Source organism: Engystomops pustulosus, chromosome 7 (assembly GCF_040894005.1).
Source record: "Engystomops pustulosus chromosome 7, aEngPut4.maternal, whole genome shotgun sequence".
In the NCBI taxonomy this organism is placed as follows: domain Eukaryota; kingdom Metazoa; phylum Chordata; class Amphibia; order Anura; family Leptodactylidae; genus Engystomops; species Engystomops pustulosus.
Genome location: NC_092417.1, coordinates 2,867,730 through 2,890,701, shown reverse-complemented (window position 1 = coordinate 2,890,701; position 22,972 = coordinate 2,867,730). Strand labels below are relative to the sequence as shown.

General features: G+C 48.9%; 1 protein-coding gene across 2 annotated transcripts in view; it reads right to left on the bottom strand.

Moving 5' to 3' along the window:
- The window catches only part of LOC140069124 (protein S100-A1-like), a 76,906-nt gene that overhangs the window by 5,778 nt on the left and 48,156 nt on the right, over nucleotides 1-22,972 (bottom strand). Inside the window, exons 1-2 of one of the 2 annotated variants that reach the window (XM_072114487.1) lie at nucleotides 14,904-15,033; nucleotides 5,115-5,268 (exon numbers count right to left, since the gene is read on the bottom strand). In XM_072114487.1, the coding sequence (XP_071970588.1) occupies nucleotides 5,115-5,252 (138 nt within the window). In that variant the 5' untranslated portion in view covers nucleotides 5,253-5,268; nucleotides 14,904-15,033. Of the gene's footprint in view, nucleotides 1-5,114; nucleotides 5,269-14,903; nucleotides 15,034-22,972 lie in introns of those variants that run through there. The other variant, XM_072114488.1, reaches the window with a different exon arrangement.

Below are 22,972 nucleotides of genomic sequence, written 5' to 3'. Positions count from 1 at the left end.
CTCGGATCGCGGGTGCACCCATGCCTCTCCAGGGTCCGGTGGCCGGCTTCACTCACCTTCCCCGGCTCCAGCCGTCTCTGTACTTCAACCTTGGCCGCCACTGCAGACATGTCACGCCTGAGGAACGACCTGGTGGTACCACTTCGCAGCTTGTCTAACTCGCTTTGCGGCGGGCTCTGGTGTAGACCGGGCACCCCTTAGACTCTGGTCCCAGGTAGTGGCTTGTGTCATCGTCTGCAGTGGTCCAGAGGATCCACACCCGCTAGCCGGACAGCGTCATTGTCCTGTTTGCTGGATCAACAAACCAGAAGTGATTGTGTTACTTTCTCCAGTCCAGGAGGGATCTACAGCACGGACCTTGAACCATCTTGCTGTGAATCGGTGAGCAGACTTTTTTCTCATCTTTTGCATGATGTCACAGAATCCGGGTAACTGCTTGTACAGAGATCTAGTGCACAACAAGGCAGGGGAGACACAGAGCTGAGAGCACAGAGCACTGGATCTCTGCATCATACAGGAATCTACTACATCACAAAGAGGACAATATATAAAAACATGTCCAACTACACTATACAACACCTACACAGGAATAACAAGATGAACACATGGCAGCATCACAGGATGTGCACATATATATAAATGTGCAACACCCCCCACCGGGCCTTTTCTTTAGGCCTGGAGGCAGCCGGGACCCAGAATACCGGAGTGGCTGGTGGTTGCAGCCTAGGCACGCTAGTGTCACGGTGCTTAGTATGGGGACCGGAGGACTGTCCTACAGCCTGGCAGGTCTCCAGCAGGTGGTGTATGCAAGAAAGATGGAGGGAGAGGCTGATGTACTTGTTCTCCATGGGGCAACCCCTGAGGTGTCTATAGGATGAGTTTCTGGGTGATGGATGGGGAGCCCGTGGTGGTAACAGCCATATCCAGGGATCAGACAGTGAATAAATACCAATATTTCTAAAAAGATAGAAAGCATCAACAATTCATAAGAAACCTTCAGGACTTCAAAGAGAATAGGGTTTATTGCATATTGAGCCAAAGACATCAACCCTGTGCCACTGATACGGAGGTCTCTTCAACAGAGGCGGGAGTATCAGATAGTGAAGGGTCCTATAAAGATAAAAAAAGGACATAGTACCAAAAGAGGTGGGAGGGGGACAAGAAGGGACTCAGGGGCCCGTATTTTTAGAGAACACATACCCCCAGAGGAACAGAAACGTGGGGGACCGGATGAGTTTGGCAACTTTGTAAATTCACTCAACCAGAATCATATAGGCATTTTACATCAGAGATTTATAAAACAAACCTTCCGTTCCTAGACACGCTGATCACGAAATTACCGGATGGTACACTACACTCGTCCATTTATCGCAAACCAACAGCAACCAATTCACTATTAAGATGGGACAGTCATCACCCATTTCCCCTACGTAAAGGAATGCCCAAGGGGTGATACCTGCGGGTACACTGAAACTACCGTTCAGAAAACGAGTTCCGGTGGCAAACGACAGATTCCTTGAGCGTGGGTCTCCTGATAGGTTCCTCAGAGGCTTATCAGGACAGTTTAAGTAAAAGTCATACTGATCTTCTACATGGTCCACCAAAAGAAAAGAAGGAATCAGATGATAAACTGAAGGTCATAGCCACTTTTGACAATGGGTCGGAGGATGCCAGGAAGATCCTGGAGAGACATTGGCCCATTCTGTTGATGAACAAAGATTTAAAAAAATCTGGTAGGCCTAAGCCCTTCAATCACTTCTCACAAAAGAGGTTCCACTCGAGATCGTCTAGTGAATAGCCATTACGTAGCCCCCAAACCGAAAGGCACATGGTTGGACAGGCGGGTGACTGGGAGTTATTGCCTGCCCTTACATTCACAAGTAGCGTTACCGGAAACGTTAGACCATTAGAGACTACATAGACTGCACGAGCACTGGTGTCATGTACAAAGTTACACGTAGGTGGGGTACTGAGTATGTGGGTAAGACCTACAGGGAGCTGCGTAGAAGAGTGGGGGAACATCTTGGAGACCCACAAAAAAGACAAACCAATATCAATCCATGTCTGGACGTACCATAACGGTGATGCGGCAGCGATGCGGTTTCATACCCTGAGCACAGCGGCAAGTGGCACAAGATGATCCTCCAGAAGGAGGCAGGTTGGATCGTTACATTGGATACCATCTCTCCCAAAGGCCTCAATGACCAATTGGTTTTTACACCATTCCTTTAAATTTACTGATCTTGAGGCCAGCACAGCCCCCTACAAAAGCCTCCCAGTTATGTCACCCCTATAAAGACACAGATGTATATGCCAGGATTGTCATCCGGCTGTTGGTGGCAATTGGATGTGTGACCTCGTAAACGCTCGATTTCTCTCTAACTTTATGTGTAATGTAATTCTAGGTCTCCTCTACTGGAAGGGGGTCTCTTTATATAGACACATCGCACGGATAATGGGTAGAATTTAGAGATATGGTCGGACCTTGTTATCATATTATCTCTGGATCTAAAGATATTTACTCGGGGCAGTTGCGTCCGGATGTGGACGTGCTGGGCCTATAGGAGCAACTGTATAGGGGGGTCCGCCCAATCAGATACATAAGGGGGTGGGGCTTTAGACCATCTATCTGGCACAAACGGAACGCCAGCCGCATATTGTATCTCCTAGTCCAGCCCCAGAACTGGAGATGAGCAGTTTTTTCACCAGGGTGTAGCCTACGATAAGCCCGATTTGACCTGCAAGCCACTGGATGTCTGGCCCATGCTAAGCCACCTCGATGGACGGCCAGTACCATCGATGCACTTTATTCCCTTTGAGGAGCCAGAGGACGAAATGCGCCAGGGTAATTGGCGTGTATAGGGGGCAGGCTATTTTTTTACAGGGAAAGCTGTGGACTGCTCTTGTCAGGGCGGGGGTTAAAGGGGACTCCATAGGGACAACATATTTACCTGCCACCTCCCACCCCAGCCCGTAAGCGAAATATGTCTGAGTTACGAATTGGCAAATGGACAGCAGACGATTATGCCCTTTGAGACAATTTCAGATTGTATACTTCTGCAAGGTAACTATATCTGATTACACAATTTTTGTGGTTTTCTGTGATTTGGAATATCACAGATATCACCAGTCTGCTATTTGTCTGAGAACCATCAGTTCTGTGGACTGCCGTGCGCTCACCAGAAGACCATGTCCTCTCACCCAGCAGGGGTTATATACCCCCCCCCCCTGGTCAGGTGGTGGCTCCTCTCCAATCACCTTCCAGCTAACAATACAGCTGCAACACCCTCGCCGATGCAAGGCGAGGGAGTGTTTGCGAATACGCCCCACAAGATGTCACAACATTACACTACATGGTCCTTATAGGACATAGGGGATATTGCAGTGGTGAATCCTGCCTGGCAAGGCAGAAGTTAACTTTTGTGTGATGTAAGATCATCCAATGATCTGTATTACATCCGGTCCTATGTAAGCTGAGATGTGATTGGAGGAGCAGCCACCACCTGACCAAGGGGAAGTTACAAAACCCCCTGGCCAGGAATGTTCCAGAGCTTCTAGTCTGGGCTCAGTTCCAAAGAAAAGCTTAGTCTGAGCTCAGCTCAGATCAGAACTTCTAGAGCTCAGTTCCAGAGGACCAGCTCAGTGAGTTATAGAGAAGAGACCAGCTCAGTTAGTGCGTAATCTCAGTCTAGCCCATACCAGAGCAGGAAGAGCCTAGCCCCTGCCTCTGAAGAGTGGAGCAAGAAGACTAGAGTTAGTGTAGTGAGTAAAGGGGTATCATCTTACCTCTAAAGGTGATACCTGAAGCCCCAAAGGACAAGCTGAAGCTTCCTATTAGGACACAGCTGCCTTCCCAGCCTGCCCTCTACATCCAGGCTGGTGATCTATCTCCTGAGGCTCCCTCCAAAAGCATCTCAGCACTCCACCACCCTGTTAAAGGCACGTTGCTGCGGTTCCTGCCGGTTCCAATAAAGAACTGTAAGTTGTTTTCGTTCAACCTCTGCCTCCGTCTGGTCCCTGCTACTACGGCTGTCACCATCATGGGCACCCTGTCCACTACACAGAGACTCACACTCTGGACACTAAAGGGTTGCCCCAGGGAGATCCGCTATAGCAGCCTCTCCCTCATCATTTCTTGCCAACACCACCCTGCTGGAGACCTGCCAGGCTGTAGGACAGCCCTCCGGTTCCCCATACCAAGCACCGTGACAACAGCGTGCCTAGGCCGCCACCGCCAGCCACTCGGGTACTGCGGGCCCCGGCTGACTCCAGGCCCCAAGAAGAGGCTAGGCCCCGGTGGAGGATGTTGCACAGCCACATCATTGTATTTAGCTGTTGCCTTGCCAGGCAGAATCTACAGCTGCAATTACATAAGATTCAGATTCCAGAACCTTTCTAGAGAGGTGATCAACAGCTCCTGACCTGAGGAGGGCGCTATTATCAACTACCAGCCTGGAAATGCATTGGCAGGGGTGTTTCCCCCTCCCTGCCATTATACTTTATGGAAGCTGTGGACCACCCTTTCCTGTACAGAGAGGGGTCGCTGTCTATACAATGCGTTGTGTGTGCAGGATCTAGAACTGATGTGGGGCCTGAGCTCAGTCACATGCGCGTGACATCATTTTTTCATGTTGCCAGTAATTATCAGGACTGATATTCTCCTGCACCCAGCAGCTACAGTTTGGGAGCCGCACCTCTGCTAGGGCCCCTCCCAACAAGATCCCACCCACCCTCCGCTCCAGCTACAGATATGGATTCCCATGGCGACCACGATAACAAAGGCAGGGAGAGCAGCCAGGGGGACAAGGTAAAAGCCCTGCTAGCAGGCAAGTGGCTGCAGGTGGTTCATGAGTGTAAATTAGAGAATTGCTTATTTTAGCTTAATGCAGAGCCAGGCAAAAGTTTTTATACTTTACAGTTGTTCTTTAATCATTCCCTGAGGGGCAGAAGGCAGTAAACACAGGACCTAAGAAGTAGAGCGGACCTGTCTAGTAATAGCCACTCCCTCCCGGGTCTATCCTTCATTGTAATTCATGGAAATCCAAAAAAGACGCCTCATCTTCACGAGCAGCTCCGAAGCACAAAGTGCTGGGAACCTCCATGTAGGATCTTACCTCAATCACTTCTGCAAACTCCGTCTGGATGAGGCTCTTGAATTGCGCCTTGTCCAGTTTATCGCAAGGGCCGCTGCGGCAGCTGTAGCGGTGGAAGGTGTCGATGATCCTGCGGATGGCGCTCAGGAGATAGGCCATGGCTGCTGGATGGGAACTGGAAGAGGAAAGGAAGAAGCCAGTCAGGACCATGGAAGGTCACAACCCAGAGATGACCTCTTCTATGGGGGGCACCATGTCCTGTGTATGGCGCCCCCAATGTCATAGTATAGGTATTACAATGGAACAAGTAAAAATTGTGAGCTCCTCAGAACAGAATCTGATCACATGTTACCTCTCGGGGTGTAACCCACCATATACCTGTACATAAAGGGTGTAACAGCCCTCGCCAGCCCCTTCAGAGCAGCCCCACAGATGTAATAATAGAGATTATGCAACTATTCTAATCCTGGAGGTCGTCAGATCCTTCTACTCGCACCTCTTGGGCAGGAAGGATCTAGATCGGGATGTGATGTCGGCTTTCCTGGCTGAAACTGTCTCTGAGCCAGGAGTAGACTCATCACTAAAGGATTAGGGAGGAGGAAGTCAGCCGGGAGATTGAAGGGCTCGCCCTCAAGAAATCGCCAGGTCCGGATGGCTTAACATCTGAGTTTTATAAGACCTTTAAGGACGCCTTGGTTCCCCTCTTGACTGAGGTATTCAATGAGTGTCTTTCCTCGGGCGCTCTGCCGAAGTCAATGAGGAGGTCAGCCCTGATCATCCTGTCAAAGGGTAAGGACCGATCTCGTATTGAGAACTGGCGGCCCATAGCGCTTCTAAATACGGACAGAAAGGTTTTGGCAAAGGTGCTGTTTAATCGGCTGGTGCAGTTTGTGCCCCGGCTCCTTTCGGGGACCCAGCACTGCTCTGTTCCAGGCCGCAGTACATTTAGTGCTGTGCTTTGTGCCCGGGAGGCAGTGGAGCAGGGCAGGGCTGGTAACTGGAAGGGGTACTTGCTGTCCTTGGATCAGGTTCCAGAACCCCTCTGGCTAATTATTATATTTTAAAAGTTGATTTTATCAGGAACGAGGCCATGGATAACAAATGTAAGAAGATTCCCACAGTCACGGTGCCTGGATCTATGAGTAAGTGTCCATGGTTTATCAAGATGAAATTTTTGATGGTAGATTTCCTTTAAGATCAATGTTTCTAACCTCTGGAAAGAGAGGGCTCCTCCGTGGGTATACTCCTGCAGGGGATGGGCTCCTCCGTGGGTATACTCCTGCAGGGGATGGGCTCCTCCGTGGGTATACTCCTGCAGGGGATGGGCTACTCCGTGGGTATACTCCTGCAGGGGATGGGCTCCTCCGTGGGTATACTCCTGCAGGGGATGGGCTCCTCCGTGGGTATACTCCTGCAGGGGATGGGCTCCTCCGTGGGTATACTCCTGCAGGGGATGGGCTCCTCCGTGGGTATACTCCTGCAGGGGATGGGCTCCTCCGTGGGTATACTCCTGCAGGGGATGGGCTCCTCCGTGGGTATACTCCTGCAGGGGATGGGCTCCTCCGTGGGTATAGTCCTGTAGGGGATGGTTTTGGCCTTTCTTCCAGGAATGGGAGACAAGAGGATTCAGAGGCCTGGGTGGCCGGGACCGGTGGTTGCTCGGTTGGCCGACTTGTCAGCTGGGAGTCCATCTGGGCATACAGCTTTCAGGGCTCAAAAATGTGACTCTATCCCAAGTAAATATGTGTGTATAGGTTAGTGTTGTGGTGTAGGTGTTAGGTTGGTGGGGGGAAGGGAATGGAGGGGACTTGGACATGATGCATTGAACTGATCCCAGACTCTGGTGTCGTCTGGTCTGGACATATATACACTAGCTGTAGCTCCCTGCATTGGGAGATAATGAATAACTTCTCTTAGCTATAACAAAATAGAACGGGTTAACAAATAATATTTTATATGTATCTATAGTCTCATCTCTGTCACTAACCATCCCTTTTTTTATAAACTATTTTGACCGTCTCTATCAGTGACTGTCTGTCTCTGACACTCTCATTCCAGGGACTGTCTCTGACATTCTCGTTCAGGTGACTATGTGTGATAGAAGATACAGGATACGGCAGATAGAGATTATACAGGGGGGATAGACGATACAGGATACGGCAGATAGAGATTATACGGGGGGGGATAGAAGATACAGGATACGGCAGATAGAGATTATACAGGGGGGGATAGAAGATACAGGATACGACAGATAGAGATGATACAGGGGGGGATAGAAGATACAGGATACAGGAGATAGAGATGATACAGGAGGGGATAGAAGATACAGGATACAGCAGATAGAGATTATACAGGGGGGGGATAGAAGATACAGGATACGGCAGATAGAGATGATACAGGGGGGGATAGAAGATACAGGATACAGGAGATAGAGATGATACAGGAGGGGATAGAAGATACAGGATACAGCAGATAGAGATGATACAGGGGGGGGATAGAAGATACAGGATACGGCAGATAGAGATGATACAGGGGGGGATAGAAGATACAGGATACGGCAGATAGAGATGATACAGGGGGGGATAGAAGATACAGGATACGGCAGATAGAGATGATACGGGGGGGGGGATAGAAGATACAGGATACGGCAGATAGAGATGATACAGGGGGGATAGAAGATACAGGATACGGCAGATAGAGATGATACAGGGGGGGATAGAAGATACAGGATACGGCAGATAGAGATGATACAGGGGGGGATAGAAGATACAGGATACGGCAGATAGAGATGATACAGGGGGGGATAGAAGATACAGGATACGGCAGATAGAGATGATACAGGGGGGGATAGAAGATACAGGATACGGCAGATAGAGATGATACAGGGGGGGATAGAAGATACAGGATACGGCAGATAGAGATGATACGGGGGGGGGGATAGAAGATACAGGATACGGCAGAGAGATGATACAGGGGGGGATAGAAGATACAGGATACGGCAGATAGAGATGATATAGGGGGGGATAGAAGATACAGGATACGGCAGATAGAGATGATACAGGGGGGGGATAGACGATACAGGATACAGCAGATAGAGATGATACAGGGGGGGATAGAAGATACAGGATACAGCAGATAGAGATGATACAGGGGGGGGATAGAAGATACAGGATACGGCAGATAGAGATGATACAGGGGGGGGATAGAAGATACAGGATACAGCAGATAGAGATGATACAGGGGGGGATAGAAGATACAGGATACGGCAGATAGAGATTATACAGGGGGGATAGAAGATACAGGATACGGCAGATAGAGATGATACTGGGGGGGATAGAAGATACAGGATACTGCAGATAGAGATGATACAGGGGGGGATAGAAGATACAGGATACGGCAGATAGAGATGATACAGGGGGGGGGATAGAAGATACAGGATACGGCAGATAGAGATGATACGGGGGGGGGATAGAAGATACAGGATACGGCAGATAGAGATGATACAGGGGGGATAGAAGATACAGGATACGGCAGATAGAGATGATACAGGGGGGATAGAAGATACAGGATACGGCAGATAGAGATGATACAGGGGGGGATAGAAGATACAGGATACTGCAGATAGAGATGATACAGGGGGGGATAGAAGATACAGGATACGGCAGATAGAGATGATACAGGGGGGATAGAAGATACAGGATACGGCAGATAGAGATGATACAGGGGGGGATAGAAGATACAGGATACAGCAGATAGAGATGATACAGGGGGGGATAGAAGATACAGGATACGGCAGATAGAGATGATACAGGGGGGGATAGAAGATACAGGATACGGCAGATAGAGATGATACAGGGGGGATAGAAGATACAGGATACGGCAGATAGAGATGATACAGGGGGGGATAGAAGATGCAGGATACAGCAGATAGAGATTATACAGGGGGGGATAGAAGATACAGGATACGGCAGATAGAGATGATACAGGGGGGGATAGAAAATACAGGATACGGCAGATAGAGATGATACAGGGGGGATAGAAGATACAGGATACGGCAGATAGAGATGATACAGGGGGGATAGAAGATACAGGATACGGCAGATAGAGATGATACAGGGGGGGATAGAAGATACAGGATACTGCAGATAGAGATGATACAGGGGGGGATAGAAGATACAGGATACGGCAGATAGAGATGATACAGGGGGGGATAGAAGATGCAGGATACAGCAGATAGAGATGATACAGGGGGGGATAGAAGATACAGGATACGGCAGATAGAGATGATACAGGGGGGGATAGAAGATGCAGGATACAGCAGATAGAGATGATACAGGGGGGGATAGAAGATACAGGATACGGCAGATAGAGATGATACAGGGGGGGATAGAAGATACAGGATACTGCAGATAGAGATGATACAGGGGGGGATAGAAGATACAGGATACGGCAGATAGAGATGATACAGGGGGGGATAGAAGATACAGGATACGGCAGATAGAGATAATACAGGGGGGGATAGAAGATACAGGATACGGCAGATAGAGATTATACTGGGGGGGGGATAGAAGATACAGGATACGGCAGATAGAGATGATATAGGGGGGATAGAAGATACAGGATACGGCAGATAGAGATAATACAGGGGGGGATAGAAGATACAGGATACAGCAGATAGAGATTATACTGGGGGGGGATAGAAGATACAGGATACGGCAGATAGAGATGATATAGGGGGGATAGAAGATACAGGATACAGCAGATAGAGATGATACAGGGGGGGATAGAAGATACAGGATACGGCAGATAGAGATGATACAGGGGGGGATAGAAGATACAGGATACGGCAGATAGAGATGATACGGGGGGGGGATAGAAGATACAGGATACGGCAGATAGAGATGATACAGGGGGGGATAGAAGATACAGGATACGGCAGATAGAGATGATACAGGGGGGGATAGAAGATACAGGATACGGCAGATAGAGATGATACGGGGGGGGTAGAAGATACAGGATACAGCAGATAGAGATGATACAGGGGGGGATAGAAGATACAGGATACAGCAGATAGAGATGATACAGGGGGGGATAGAAGATACAGGATACGGCAGATAGAGATGATACAGGGGGGGGATAGAAGATACAGGATACGGCAGATAGAGATGATACAGGGGGGGATAGAAGATACAGGATACGGCAGATAGAGATGATACAGGGGGGGATAGAAGATACAGGATACGGCAGATAGAGATGATACAGGGGGGGATAGAAGATACAGGATACGGCAGATAGAGATGATACAGGGGGGGATAGAAGATACAGGATACGGCAGATAGAGATGATACAGGGGGGGATAGAAGATACAGGATACGGCAGATAGAGATGATACAGGGGGGGATAGAAGATACAGGATACAGCAGATAGAGATGATACAGGGGGGGGATAGAAGATACAGGATACGGCAGATAGAGATGATACAGGGGGTTATAGAAGATACAGGATACAGCAGATAGAGATGATACAGGGGGGGGATAGAAGATACAGGATACGGCAGATAGAGATGATACAGGGGGGTATAGAAGATACAGGATACAGCAGATAGAGATGATACAGGGGGGGGTAGAAGATACAGGATACAGCAGATAGAGATGATACAGGGGGGGGATAGAAGATACAGGATACGGCAGATAGAGATGATACAGGGGGGGATAGAAGATACAGGATACGGCAGATAGAGATGATACAGGGGGGGATAGAAGATACAGGATACAGCAGATAGAGATGATACAGGGGGGGATAGAAGATACAGGATACGGCAGATAGAGATGATATAGGGGGGATAGAAGATACAGGATACGGCAGATAGAGATGATACAGGGGGGGGTAGAAGATACAGGATACGGCAGATAGAGATGATACAGGGGGGATAGAAGATACAGGATACGGCAGATAGAGATGATACAGGGGGGATAGAAGATACAGGATACGGCAGATAGAGATGATACAGGGGGGGGGGATAGAAGATACAGGATACGGCAGATAGAGATGATACAGGGGGGGATAGAAGATACAGGATACGGCAGATAGAGATGATACAGGGGGGGATAGAAGATACAGGATACGGCAGATAGAGATGATACAGGGGGGGATAGAAGATACAGGATACAGCAGATAGAGATGATACAGGGGGGGGATAGAAGATACAGGATACGGCAGATAGAGATGATACAGGGGGGGATAGAAGATACAGGATACAGCAGATAGAGATGATACAGGGGGGGATAGAAGATACAGGATACAGCAGATAGAGATGATACAGGGGGGGATAGAAGATACAGGATACAGCAGATAGAGATGATACAGGGGGGGGATAGAAGATACAGGATACGGCAGATAGAGATGATACAGGGGGGGATAGAAGATACAGGATACAGCAGATAGAGATGATACAGGGGGGGATAGAAGATACAGGATACAGCAGATAGAGATGATACAGGGGGGGATAGAAGATACAGGATACAGCAGATAGAGATGATACAGGGGGGGATAGAAGATACAGGATACAGCAGATAGAGATGATACAGGGGGGGGATAGAAGATACAGGATACGGCAGATAGAGATGATACAGGGGGGGATAGAAGATACAGGATACGGCAGATAGAGATTATACAGGAGGGGGGGATAGAAGATACAGGATACAGCAGATAGAGATGATACTGGGGGGGATAGAAGATACAGGATACAGCAGATAGAGATGATACAGGGGGGGATAGACGATACAGGATACAGCAGATAGAGATGATACAGGGAGGGATAGAAGATACAGGATACAGCAGATAGAGATGATACAGGGGGGGATAGAAGATACAGGATACGGCAGATAGAGATGATACAGGGGGGGATAGAAGATACAGGATACGGCAGATAGAGATGATACAGGGGGGGGGATAGAAGATACAGGATACAGCAGATAGAGATGATACAGGGGGGGATAGAAGATACAGGATACGGCAGATAGAGATGATACAGGGGGGGATAGAAGATACAGGATACGGCAGATAGAGATGATACAGGGGGGGGGATAGAAGATACAGGATACGGCAGATAGAGATGATACAGGGGGGGGTAGAAGATACAGGATACAGCAGATAGAGATGATACAGGGGGGGGATAGAAGATACAGGATACAGCAGATAGAGATGATACAGGGGGGGATAGAAGATACAGGATACAGCAGATAGAGATGATACAGGGGGGGGATAGAAGATACAGGATACAGCAGATAGAGATGATACAGGGGGGGATAGAAGATACAGGATACGGCAGATAGAGATGATACAGGGGGGGATAGAAGATACAGGATACGGCAGATAGAGATGATACAGGGGGGGGATAGAAGATACAGGATACGGCAGATAGAGATGATACAGGGGGGGATAGAAGATACAGGATACAGCAGATAGAGATGATACAGGAGGGGATAGAAGATACAGGATACGGCAGATAGAGATGATACAGGGGGGATAGAAGATACAGGATACAGCAGATAGAGATGATACAGGGGGGGATAGAAGATACAGGATACGGCAGATAGAGATGATACAGGAGGGGATAGAAGATACAGGATACGGCAGATAGAGATGATACAGGGGGGGATAGAAGATACAGGATACGGCAGATAGAGATGATACAGGGGGGGATAGAAGATACAGGATACGGCAGATAGAGATGATACTGGGGGGGATAGAAGATACAGGATACGGCAGATAGAGATGATACAGGGGGGGGGTAGAAGATACAGGATACGGCAGATAGAGATGATACTGGGAGGGATAGAAGATACAGGATACAGCAGATAGAGATGATACAGGGTGGGATAGAAGATACAGGATACGGCAGATAGAGATGATACAGGGGGGGGATAGAAGATACAGGATACGGCAGATAGAGATGATACAGAGGAGCATAGAAGATACAGGATACGGCAGATAGAGATGATACAGGGGGGATAGAAGATACAGGATACGGCAGATAGAGATGATACAGGGGGGATAGAAGATGCAGGGTACGGCAGATAGAGATGATACAGGGGGGGATAGAAGATACAGGATACGGCAGATAGAGATGATACAGGGGGGGGATAGAAGATACAGGATACGGCAGATAGAGATGATACAGGGGGGGATAGAATATACAGGATACGGCAGATAGAGATGATACAGGGGGGGGATAGAAGATACAGGATACGGCAGATAGAGATGATACAGGGGGGGATAGAAGATACAGGATACGGCAGATAGAGATGACACTGGGGGGGATAGAAGATACAGGATACGGCAGATAGAGATGATACAGGGGGGATAGAAGATACAGGATACGGCAGATAGAGATGATACAGGGGGGGATAGAAGATACAGGATACGGCAGATAGAGATGATACAGGGGGGGATAGAAGATACAGGATACAGCAGATAGAGATGATACAGGGGGGATAGAAGATACAGGATACAGCAGATAGAGATGATACAGGGGGGGATAGAAGATACAGGATACAGCAGATAGAGATGATACAGGGGGGGATAGAAGATACAGGATACAGCAGATAGAGATGATACAGGGGGGATAGAAGATACAGGATACAGCAGATAGAGATGATACAGGGGGGATAGAAGATACAGGATACGGCAGATAGAGATGATACAGGGGGGGATAGAAGATACAGGATACGGCAGATAGAGATGATACAGGGGGGGATAGAAGATACAGGATACGGCAGATAGAGATGATACAGGGGGGGGGTAGAAGATACAGGATACGGCAGATAGAGATGATACAGGGGGGATAGAAGATACAGGATATGGCAGATAGAGATGATACAGGGGGGGGGGATAGAAACCCAAGAACTTGGGTCGAAACCCATTAGCAATCGGGAGAAACCCTTGCAACGTGCGCTTGTGCTGTTGATGCATCAGAAACAATGGTGTAATAATCCACCCGCATTATGTAAGTAGTAACATGAGTTCTGCATCGTCATTCATTATCACCCACCATAACGGCCGATGTCGCTGCAGGTGGTTTATGCCTTTTTATGCCCTTTCCAACATGTCACAAAGCTGCATAAATTTCAGGTAAGTACATGAAACGCGATGGTGGCATTCAAGTGATGGTAACACATGGGTGCCCCCATCTGGGATCTGGGTGGCGCCCCCTCTGATGTGTTGCTATGACAGCTTGAACCCTAACACAGGGTCCACACATGCAGTCAATGTACAGTACACTGCAATCCTGCTGCAGTATATTGTATAAGTGATCAGACTCCCTAGGGTTAAATACCCCAGGGAGTCTAGAAATACAGTAAAAAAATATATAAAACTAAAAGTTCAAATTATCCTTTTCGCTAGAACCTAGAGGACGCTGAGGGTCTCGGTTAAGGTCGGATAAGAGATAATATGGGGGTCGTGAGGCAGAGGACGCAGAGGGTCTCAGTTAAGGTCGGATAAGAGATAAGATGGAGGTAAGATGGGGGTCGGGGTGCAGAGGATGCAGAGGGTCTCAGTTAAGGTCGGATATAGAGATAAGATGGAGGTAAGATGGGGGGTCTGGGGGTCAGAGGATGCAGAGGGTCTCGGCACTGCTCAGTGATTACGGGGGATTTTCATGATCAGTTATCATCTAGATTTTACTATGGAAAAGAATAACCAGTTGTCTCCCCGTCTGCTGCTGCAGTTTGGTGCAGATCCCTCAGCGTCTATAGGTGATGTGACTGCAGCACCCCCCACCCCAGGACCGGGACATGAGCGACTTACCTGTGCAGGTGTCTGCAGGTCTACGTGGAGCAGGTGAGGCAGAGGCAGCAGAGTGCTGAGCAGGGAGGGTGTCCTCATGTTATAAACACCGGAGGACCCAGGTGACACCCTGCACCTCCCCGTACTGTAGGGACCTAACTATCAGCCGGGCCATGGGGTCACGCCCTGCCTGAATAACTCAATATCAGATCTGTAAGTCACTGCCCTCTGATCACAATGAAGAACCTCCATCCCCTGCTGCACTCTAATCCCCGCAGCAGTGAATCATGACACAGAGTCATCAGCTTCTACCTGTGATCCCTACAAGAAGACCCTCTGACCCTCTCCTCCATGGAGCCCACCTGCTGCAGGATGGAGGACACTACTCCAACATGTAGGACCACCATGTCCTGACAGCTGAGACTCTCGGGTCACCAGAGAACCTGTTGTGGATCCGTTGTTGTCAATTATCAGTTGTTACTGTAACGCAGGGTCTGGGAACGGAGTAATGACACAGCTTGTGGGTCCTGATGCTAAACCCAGAGCCCAGCTTTCCCTACCTGTTTGCCTCACATACCCTAAACAGTAAGAGGACAACTAGGTGACATTCCCTTCATGCGCTGAAGTGCAAAACGCAGAGAAGAAGACAGGACAGGACGAGCTAATGTCACAACAAATCTATAGTCAGCGCTGAACTATGAGCAGATGATTTATGTGATACCAGAGTCCTGGCCCCAGGAATGATTGGAGCAAAGCTCTGTCTGCCACAGCGGGTTAACTGTTAATGAGCCGGAGCAGAGCTGCATAAGGAGATTAGTGTGTGGTGCAATTCAATACAAAATCAGCAATGCCAAGCCGTGTTCACACTGACAATGTACAAGAGAGACATAAGGACACAATCGGCGCCTCCTCAGATGCATTGCACGGACAGAGCGGTTACACTGTGATCCATTAGACCCCAATTATGGTGGAATCCAGAAAACTACTGATGTGTGTGATGCTTCTAGTCGATTTACAAACTTTGCATTTCTGCAACAAGGACGTCCTCCGACCTATGTCAATGAGGATTCTGATAAAATGTAACTTTTATTAATCATTTATTTCAACCATAAGGAATATTTTCCCAGTGTGTAGAAACAAAAGAAAAACTAAAAGTTGGAACGGTGGGAAAAGAAGTAGATTTTTCCTTCGGAGCAAGGAGAGGAACGTGAGGAGTTTGAGATGAGTTAACGTTTTAAGTGTGGAATAGGGAGTTAGGAACCCACAGGTAGGTATTGAGGGGTTTCGCTATGTTGCACACAGGTAGGTATTGTAGGGTTCGCTATGTTGCACACAGGTAGGTATTGAGGGGTTCGCTATGTTGCACACAGGTAGGTATTGAGGGGTTCGCTATGTTGCACACAGGTAGGTATAGAAAGGTTCGCTGTGCTGCGTGCGCTCTTTTTAGTATGGTTAGAGGCTACACAGTGATAGATTAGATAGCAAGTCTTGGCCACATCTGTATCAGGGGGAATATGGACTATTAGGAGTGTAATCCACGCTCTCAGACTACCCTCTCACTCCGGGGGGTATTTCCATATAATTTCCCAGGCTGCAGTCACTTGCTATGTGTGCGCAGTGTTTTATAGTGCTATCTTAGCCAGACGTGATAACATGCCATACCCTAAAGGTGGATCTATGCTAAACACTAGCTTTCTGTTTGGAGCAGGTAGGTGGCCCTGCAGTAAAATGGAATAGATTGAGTGCCTGTATGTGGCACTCACAAAAATTGTTTCAAACAGAGGACCGGGTAGGTGGCCCTGCAGAAAAATTAAATGCATGAAGTACTATAGCAAGAGCCAGTGGGCCCTGTCAAAAAATAGCCATTTTCCTCTGCTTTACTGTACAAAGAGGAGGAGAAGGAGGAAAATGAGGAGGAGGAGGAGTGGATCAATTATTCAGGTTGAGCTTCCTTCACCTGGTGGAGATTGGAAATTCTGAGAAATCCAGCCTTTATTCATTTTAATAAGCGTCAGCCTGTCAGCGCTGTCAGTCGACAGGCGTGTACGCTTATCGGTGATGATGCCACCAGCTGCACTGAAAACCCGCTCGGACAAGACGCTAGCGGCAGGGCAGGCAAGAACCTCCAAGGCGTAGAGCGCCAGTTCGTGCCACATGTCCAGCTTTGAAACCCAGTAGTTGTAGGGAGCTGTGTGATCATTTAGGACGATGGTATGGTCAGCTACGTACTCCCTCACCATCTTTCTGTAAAGATCAGCCCTACTCTGCCGAGACTGGGGACAGGTGACAGTGTCTTGCTGGGGTGACATAAAGCTGGCAAAAGCCTTGTAAAGCGTACCCTTGCCAGTGCTGGACAAGCTGCCTGCTCGCCTACTCTCCCTCGCTACTTGTCCCGCAGAACTACGCACTCTGCCGCTAGCGCTGTCAGAAGGGAAATACTGTTTCAGCTTGTGCACCAGGGCCTGCTGGTATTCATGCATTCTCACACTCCTTTCCTCTCCAGGGATGAGAGTGGGAAGATTTTGCTTGTACCGTGGGTCCAGGAGAGTGAACACCCAGTAATCGGTGCTGGAATAAATTCTTTGAACGCGAGGGTCACGGGATAGGCAGCCTAGCATGAAATCTGCCATATGCGCCAGAGTACCAACGCGTAAGAATTCACTCCCCTCACTGGCCTGACTGTCCATTTCCTCCTCCTCCAACTCCTCCAACTCCTCTTCTTCTGCCCATACACGCTGAACAGTGAAGGACTCAACAATGGTCCCCTCTTGTGTCTCGCCAACATTCTCCTCCTCTTCCTCCTCATCCTCCTCCACCTCCACCTCCTCCGATATGCGCTGAGAAACAGACCTCAGGGTGCTTTGGCTATCAACAAGGGAATATTCTTCCCCCGTCTCTTGTGACGAGCGCAAAGCTTCCGACTTCATGCTGACCAGAGAGTTTTTCAACAGGCCAAGCAGCGGGATGGTGAGGCTGATGATGGCGGCATCGCCACTGACCATCTGTGTTGACTCCTCAAAGTTACTCAGCACCTGACAGATATCAGACATCCACGTCCACTCCTCATTGTAGACTTGAGGAAGCTGACTGACCTGACTACCAGTTCTGGTGGAAGTTGACATCTGGCAGTCTACAATCGCTCTGCGCTGCTGGTAAACTCTGGATAACATGGTCAGTGTTGAATTCCACCTCGTGGGCACGTCGCACAACAGTCGGTGAGCGGGCAGTTGGAGGCGGCGCTGCGCTGCCCTGAGAGTGGCAGCATCTGGGCTGGACTTCCTGAAATGCGCACAGATGCGGCGCACCTTCGTGAGCAAATCAGACAGATTGGGGTATGTCTTGAGGAAACGCTGCACTATCAGATTTAACACATGGGCCAGGCATGGCACATGTGTCAGTCTGCCGAGTTGCAGAGCCGCCACCAGGTTACGGCCGTTGTCACACACAACCATTCCCGGCTTGAGGTTCAGCGGTGCCAGCCACAGATCAGTCTGCGCCGTGATGCCCTGTAATAGCTCTTGGGCGGTGTGCCTTTTGTCGCCTAGGCTCAGCAGTTTGAGCACCGCCTGCTGTCGCTTAGCGACGGCACTGCTGCTGTGCCTAGAGCTACCGACTGATGGCGCCGTGCCCACGGATGGTAGTTCGGAGGAGGAGGTGGAGGAGGGGTGGGAGGAGGAGGAGGCATAGTAGGCCTGAAACACCTGGACCGAGGTAGGCCCCGCAATCCTCGGCGTCGGCAGTATATGAGCAGCCCCAGTGTCAGACTCGGTCCCAGCCTCCACCAAGTTAACCCAATGTGCCGTCAGCGATATATAGTGGCCCTGCCCGGCAGCACTCGTCCACGTGTCCGTGGTCAGGTGGACCTTGTCAGAAACGGCGTTGGTCAGGGCACGGATGATGTTGTCTGACACGTGCTGGTGCAGGGCTGGGACGGCACATCGGGAAAAGTAGTGGCGGCTGGGGACCGAATACCGAGGGGCGGCCGCCGCCATTAGGTTGCGAAAGGCCTCGGTCTCTACTAGCCTATAGGGCAGCATCTCCAGGCTAAGCAATCTGGAGATGTGCACATTAAGGGCTTGGGCGTGCGGGTGGGTTGCACTATATTTGCGTTTCCGCTCCAGCGTCTGGGGTATGGAGAGCTGAACGCTGGTGGATGCTGTGGAGGATCGTGGAGGCGACGATGGGGTTTTTGTGGCAGGGTCCTGGGCAGGGGGCTGACTAGCAGCTGACACAGGGGAAGGAGCAGTGGTGTGCACGGCCGGAGGTGAACGGGCTTGTTGCCACTGAGTGGGGTGTTTAGCATTCATATGCCTGCGCATACTGGTGGTAGTTAAGCTAGTAGTGGTGGAACCCCTGCTGAGCCTGGTTTGGCAAATGTTGCACACCACAGTCCGTCGGTCATCCGGTGTTTCCTTAAAGAACCTCCAGACTTCTGAAGATCTAGCCCTCGCCGCAGGAGCCCTCGCCACGGGAGCTTCACTAGTTGACACATTTGGCGCTGATGCACCAGCTCTGGCCCTGCCTCTCCGTCTGGCCCCACCACTGCCTCTTCCAACCTGTTCTGGTCGAGGACTCTCCTCCGTCTCAGAAGCACTGTGTTCACCCGGCCTCTCAACCCAGCTTGGGTCTGTCACCTCATCATCCTCCGATCCCTCAGTCTGCTCCCCCCTCGGACTTCCTGCCCTGACAACAACTTCCCCACTGTCTGACAACCGTGTCTCCTCATCGTCGGACACCTCTTTACACACTTCCACTACGTCAAGAAGGTCATCATCACCCACAGACTGTGACTGGTGGAAAACCTGGGCATCGGAAAATTGCTCAGCAGCAACCGGACAAGTGGTTTGTGACTGTGGGAAGGGTCCAGAAAACAGTTCCTCAGAGTATGCCGGTTCAAATGCCAAATTTTCCTGGGAGGGGGCAGACTGGGGGGGAGGAGGCTGAGGTGCAGGAGCTGGAGGAGTGGCGATTTCGGTGACATGGGTGGACTGCGTGGAAGACTGACTGGTGGTGGACAAATTGCTCGAAGCATTGTCAGCAATCCACGACATCACCTGTTCGCACTGTTCTGGCCTCAACAGTGCTCTACCACGAGTCCCAGTAACTTCAGACATGAACCTAGGGAGTGTAGCTCTGCGGCGTTCCCCTGCTCCCTCATCAGCAGGTGGTGTCTCACCCCGCCCAGGACCACGGCCTCTGACCCCTGCAGTAGTTGGACGCCCACGTCCCCGCCCTCGTCCTCTACCCCTAGCCCTCGGGTTAAACATTTTTAAAATGAGAGTTATAACTTTATTTTTTTTTTTACTTTTTTTTGTTTTTTTTTGTGTGTTTTTTTTTTTTTGTGTTTTTTGTTTTTTTTTGAGTTTTTAAAACCAAACAATGCTATCCTATTGCTATGGCTATTTTCTAGCCAAGTATCAAAGCACACTACTATGCCAGATGAGATGACACTGAGTTAGTGCCTAATTGAAATCCAACCCCTACTAAATTTTCCCACTTCGGTCTTTGCTATGGATATGTGTGCCACTAAGCGCAGAACACAACGGTAGCAAGTCCCCCTGCTAATTCCTCACAAAATGGTACTAGATGCAAATTAAAATAAAAAAAGTAGAACGTTATTGTAGCCCTAAGAAGGGCTGTTGGGTTCTTGGAGAATCACTCCTGCCTAACAGTAAGCTAATAGAACACCCTAACGCTTTCCCTGACCAGCAGCAGCTCTCTCCCTAGCGGCATCCAGACACAGAATGATCCGAGCAGCGCGGGCAGCGGCTAGTCTATCCCAGGGTCACCTGATCTGGCCAGCCAACCACTGCTATCGACGTGTAAGGGTACCACGTCATGCTGGGTGGAGTGCAGAGTCTCCTGGCTTGTGATTGGCTCTGTTTCTGGCCGCCAAAAAGCAAAACGGCGGGAGCTGCCATTTTCTCGAGCGGGCGAAGTATTCGTCCGAGCAACGAGCAGTTTCGAGTACCCTAATGCTCGACCGAGCATCAAGCTCGGACGAGCATGTTCGCTCATCTCTAATCACAGTGTAACTGCTCTGTCCGTGCAATGCATCTGAGGAGGCGCCGATTGTGTCCTTACGTCTCTCTTGTACATTGTCAGTGTGAACACGGGCTTGGGATTGCTGATTTTCGCTCATCTCTAGTCATTAAGAAATTGTTGGAAGAGTGTAGGAGCATGACACAACCCAAAGGGCGTCACCAGGTCTTCAACATGTCCTTCTGGGGTGATAAATGTCATCTGTCCCTCCTCCCTTTCTCTGATCCGGACTGTAGGCCCCGCAGAGTTTACTCTTACAGAACCAGTTCTCAGCCACTACCTGATCTGGAATCCAGAGAAAGTGGATGTGGAAGTTCATGATCATCTACACATGGTCTGGCTCCTCATCCTTCTTCTACAAGGTGGAAACCTGCCTCTATAGGAGAGTTAGAGGGGCGGATGTGTCCCCTTCTGTGGTCTCCCCTGGATCTATACATGGTGTCATCTTCTGGGGGAGACAACTTGATTTATCCTCCCCTTGGGATAGTCAGATACTCAGGTGAGGCAGAGGCGGCAGAGTGCGGAGCAGGGAGGGTGTCCTCGTGTGACACACTGCACCTCCCTGTCCAAAAAGTGCAAAACACAGAGAAGAAGACAGAACAGGACGAGCTAATGTCACAACAAATCTATAGTCAGCGCTGAACTATGAGCAGATGATTTATGTGATACCAGAGTCCTGGCCCCAGGAATGATTGGAGCAAAGCTCTGTCTGTCACAGCGGGTTAACTGTTAATGAGCCGGAGCAGAGCTGCATAAGGAGATTAGTGTGTGGTGCAATTCAATACAAAATCAGCAATCCCAAGCCCGTGTTCACACTGACAATGTACAAGAGAGACATAAGGACACAATCGGCGCCTCCTCAGATGCATTGCACGGACAGAGCAGTTACACTGTGATCAGGGCCGGTTCTAGACAAAGTGGGGCCCTGGGCAAAACTAAAAGTGGGGCCCCAAAATAAAACTATTTTATGACCAGTCACAGTCAGCAAGAGGCTCCTTTAGTCTGGTAAAACAAACTGTAATATGGGAGAATTTTATAGGAGATAGATAGATGATAGGGAGATTTATGGGAAGCATGGTGGCTCCGTGATAAGCACTACAGCCTTGCAGCGCTGGTCAACATCTGCAAAGATTTTGTATGTTTCTGCGTGGGTTTCATCCGGGTCCTCCGGTTTCCTCCCACACTCCAAAAAATTTGGGGAGGGGGACCGATATTTTCTGAAAGCAGACACTTGCCCCATTTTCAAAATTGCATGAAAAATTTTATAGACATAGGCGCCTTCATGCAATTTTGATTCAAATTGAAACATTTTATTAAAAATACTTAAAATTTGACTTTGATGGCAAAAAATTTGATCCAAACAGAAAATATTTACCTTCACATCTCCTAAATGTAATACATGGACATTTGTAGAGTTCACAAATGTGCCCTATTGATATGTTCACATGAATAAATCCACATAATAGCACTAAAACTGTAATAACTAGATATCTGCTTTTCAGCTAGACATTTTTAGACAGTCACAAACTGCAAAATATATCAATAAAACAGAATAAAAAGTAAAGGCGCCATAAAACCTATAGAATTTTGAAAGCAGACAACCAGGCGATGCATTTGGCAATTAACATTCAAAATTTCCTCTAAAATATGTACAAATCCAGATACTTATATAAAGAAAATCTACTTTCCTAAACCAGTAAGATGTGAGGAGATCATACATACCCCACATGTGTATATTCACCAAAATATGCAGCAAAGGGAACTGCAGAAAATTCACACAGATCTATCATTGTCTGTTCCTTACACAATGGTCACCCAAATAAATAATTATATGTCCATAAACCCCTCTAATGAGATAATAAAAGTCACTATTAGATGTCGCCATTGTATTAGCCGCACAATAACAGAACCCTCCGCGCTTCATAAGAATGAGAGTGAGAACGTCATAACATCGGTGTAAGTAATGGAGGATGATGGGAAATAAACACTTTATTCCAGGACATGTCTGTGTGTTTGGTGTTACATATAACTTTATGGACATGTCCTGG